This window comes from Otolemur garnettii, unplaced genomic scaffold (genome assembly GCF_000181295.1).
Source record: "Otolemur garnettii isolate 467f Iridium unplaced genomic scaffold, OtoGar3 scaffold00178, whole genome shotgun sequence".
NCBI classification, from domain to species: Eukaryota; Metazoa; Chordata; class Mammalia; order Primates; family Galagidae; genus Otolemur; species Otolemur garnettii.
In genome coordinates this window covers 1,772,199-1,775,158 of record NW_003852573.1, presented here as the reverse complement: position 1 = coordinate 1,775,158, position 2,960 = coordinate 1,772,199, and the positions used below count along the sequence as shown (strand labels likewise).

Genomic DNA, 2,960 nt, shown 5'->3' with positions numbered 1-2,960 from the left:
ATCACAGCTCATAGCAACCTCTAGCTCTTAGGCGTAGGTCATTCTCCTGCCTCAGCCTCCCAAGTAGCTGGGACTACAGGCGCCTGCCACAACACCAGGCTATTTTTTGTCACAGATTGGCTGGGGCCAGGTTCAAACCCACCACCCTCGGTATATGGGGCCAGCGCCCTACTCACTGAGCCACAGGTGCCATGCAATTTTTGCCTTTTCTTAAGGATTTTAAGTCATCGTTATTATCATCTTATTGAGGATAGCATCATATAAGTGCTAGTTGGAAATCTCTGGTTTCATCTCTTCCTTTCAGGCAGCTTTCCACTTTCACTGGTGTTGTCTGTATACCTGACCAATTTGCTATACCATGGACCAAACAAAGTGTTTTCAAGAAGAAATGAGCATCAAAATCAGAAAGCTTAATTTTATACTTAATACTTTATCATTTAAGGGTGGGTTTATTTTCCATGGATTAAAGACTAGGGATTGTGGCAAGGGATTTACACTTCTAAGTAGATGAAATAACCCCAAAATTACTCAAACAACTGGCTAACTGTGGTTGCAGGGTTGCAGGTATGACATTTACTGTCCTTTAAGCCATTACATAAAAGAGCTTTTCCTTTTTTTTTTTTTTTAAATTGTTGCCCTCGGTAGTGTCATGGCATCACAACTCACTGCAACCTCAAACTCTTGGAGTCAAGCAATTTTCTTGCCTCAGCCTCCCATGTAGCAAGAACTACAGATGCCCGCCACAATGCATGGCTATTTTTAGAGATGAGGTTTCGCTCTGGCTTAGGCTGGTCTGGAATCTGTGAGCTGAGGCAATCCACACTCCTCGGCCTCCCAGAGTGCTAGGATTATAGATGTGAGCCACCACGCCCAGCCCAATTAAGTTTTTCTTAATATTAAGTACTATTCATTCTTCTTTAGTGGATTTGTAGAACAATAACAATCACTTATAAGGACTATGATTACCTCTTTTTTGGCTTCTTTTTTGGGATCATAATCACTATCATTCCCATCCATTGGGTGTGTTTCTTCCACATCATCATCACTGAGAAGAAACAAAGATTAGTAAACTTAATCCCTTTCTTTTTATTCTATTCTACTGCTCTTATTTATCTGTAATACACATTCTAATAATTTTACTAGATACTCTTTAACAGAACAAAAGCTTTCCTTGGGAAGATGAACTTTTAATTTTAATTTCTGTAGTGTTTAGAAATATTTATCCTATGAACAAAAAAAAAAAACAAAGAAAGATTTATCCTATTAAGTAAACAGATTGTTTTTACAAGTACTTCTAGCTTAAAAGTAGAGACTCAGTGGGAAAGGGATTTAAAAAATATGTCATTTCAGAAAGACAGTACATACAATTTAATATAACACTTATATTTCAGTTCTTCAGTTGGAGACTAAAGATAGACAAAAATGAGAGGAAAGAAAAGATTTTATACTATACCAGAAAGCTATAACTACAAATATTGGGACTTCAGTTACTAAAGTAACTGTGAAAACACCATATTCCACAGAATATATTCTTTAATATATCCTAAATATATGTATCAAATAGATCAATATTAAACAGAAGCATCTGTGATTACTGTTAAGAGCTGAAAAGAGTTCTTACTATTAAAAATTCTGATTACTCGGCTCTTCCTGTCAGATTAGAAACATGAATTTAAGGGTAAGAAATATTTACAATGTGTTGTGATAATTTTCTGCCTTAGAAAACACAAATAATCCAGGGCAGTGTCCCTAACACCCTATACATACAAGGATGTTCAACCTACCTGTCACCCTGATTATGTCTATTGGCTAATTTACGAGCCTGACGATCCATCAAACTTGTCCTAGAGCGAGTTTTTTTCCAAGAATAGTAGTATTTTACAAGACTTGCAATTGTTTTATCTGGAAGCTTTAAAAAAAAAGTCATGTTAATATTGGCAAATCTAATTCAAAACTACTTCATTGTGACTAACAAAAGAACACATTTTGTGTTATCTGTGATAATTAATAAAGGCATAAATAAAAAATATTTCATGAGTACCTTTATGAATTATATGGCTAAAAAGTACTGTTGTAGTCACAGTATCCCACAACACCAATTTCACTAGCATTTTTTTTTTTTTTAGACAGGGTCTCAAGCTGTCACTCTGGGTAAAGTGCCGTGGTGTTGTAGCTCACAGTAACCTCGTACTCTTGGGCTTAAGCGATTCTCTTGCCTCAGCCTCCTAAGTAGCTGAGACCACAGGTGCCCACCCACAACGCCCTGCCATTTTTTTTTTTTTTTTGGTTGTAGTTGTCATTGTTGTTTGGAGAGCCTGGGCTGGATTTGAACCCACCAGCTCTGGTGTATGTGACTGGCGTCCTAGCCATTTGAGCTACAGGTGCTGAGCCAGTATTTCTATATTAATTCTCCTATTTGTTCTTAAGGGGAGGGGAGAATGTCACAAACAAATTTATAGAGAATGTCCCCAGAAGTCCCCAGCACAACATCTATTTTCCCTAAAGACCTACTCAATTGTTTTTTCACTTCTGTAAATTGGAATTTCAGATATAATCACATAATACAAAATATACTACTTTAAGCATACAATTAGGTGATTTTTAGTAAACTTATTAAGTTGTGTAATCACCACCTCTAATTCCAGAACATTTTCATAACCTCACAAAGAAATTCTACTCTCTCAGCAGTCACTCCCTATTCTTCCCTTCCCCTAGTCCCTGGCAACCACTAATCTACTTTCTATCTCTATGGCTTTGCCTATTCTGGACATTTCACACATAGGAAACAATACAATATGTGACCTTTTCTGTCTGCTTTCTTTCATTTGGCAAAATGTTTCCAAGAGAGCTAGTCAACTCTTTTTCTTTTTTCTTTGCAGTTTTTGGCCAGGGGCTAGGTCTGAACCCACCACCTCCAATATATGGGCCAGCGCCCTACTCCTTTGAGCCACAGGCTCTGC

At 37.3% G+C, this 2,960-nt stretch overlaps 1 protein-coding gene across 7 annotated transcripts in view; it reads right to left on the bottom strand.

Annotated features, from left to right (window-relative positions):
- The window catches only part of RCOR3 (REST corepressor 3), a 66,796-nt gene that overhangs the window by 40,437 nt on the left and 23,399 nt on the right, over positions 1-2,960 (bottom strand). For all 7 annotated transcript variants that reach the window (XR_002775895.1, XM_023519494.1, XM_003800513.3 and 4 more), the window contains 2 exons: positions 1,785-1,909; positions 967-1,045 (listed from right to left, as the gene is read on the bottom strand). Coding sequence is in view for 6 of the 7 variants with exons in the window: in XM_023519494.1 (XP_023375262.1) it covers positions 967-1,045; positions 1,785-1,909 (204 nt within the window). In the remaining variant the exon portion in view is untranslated. The remainder of the gene's footprint in view (positions 1-966; positions 1,046-1,784; positions 1,910-2,960) is intronic.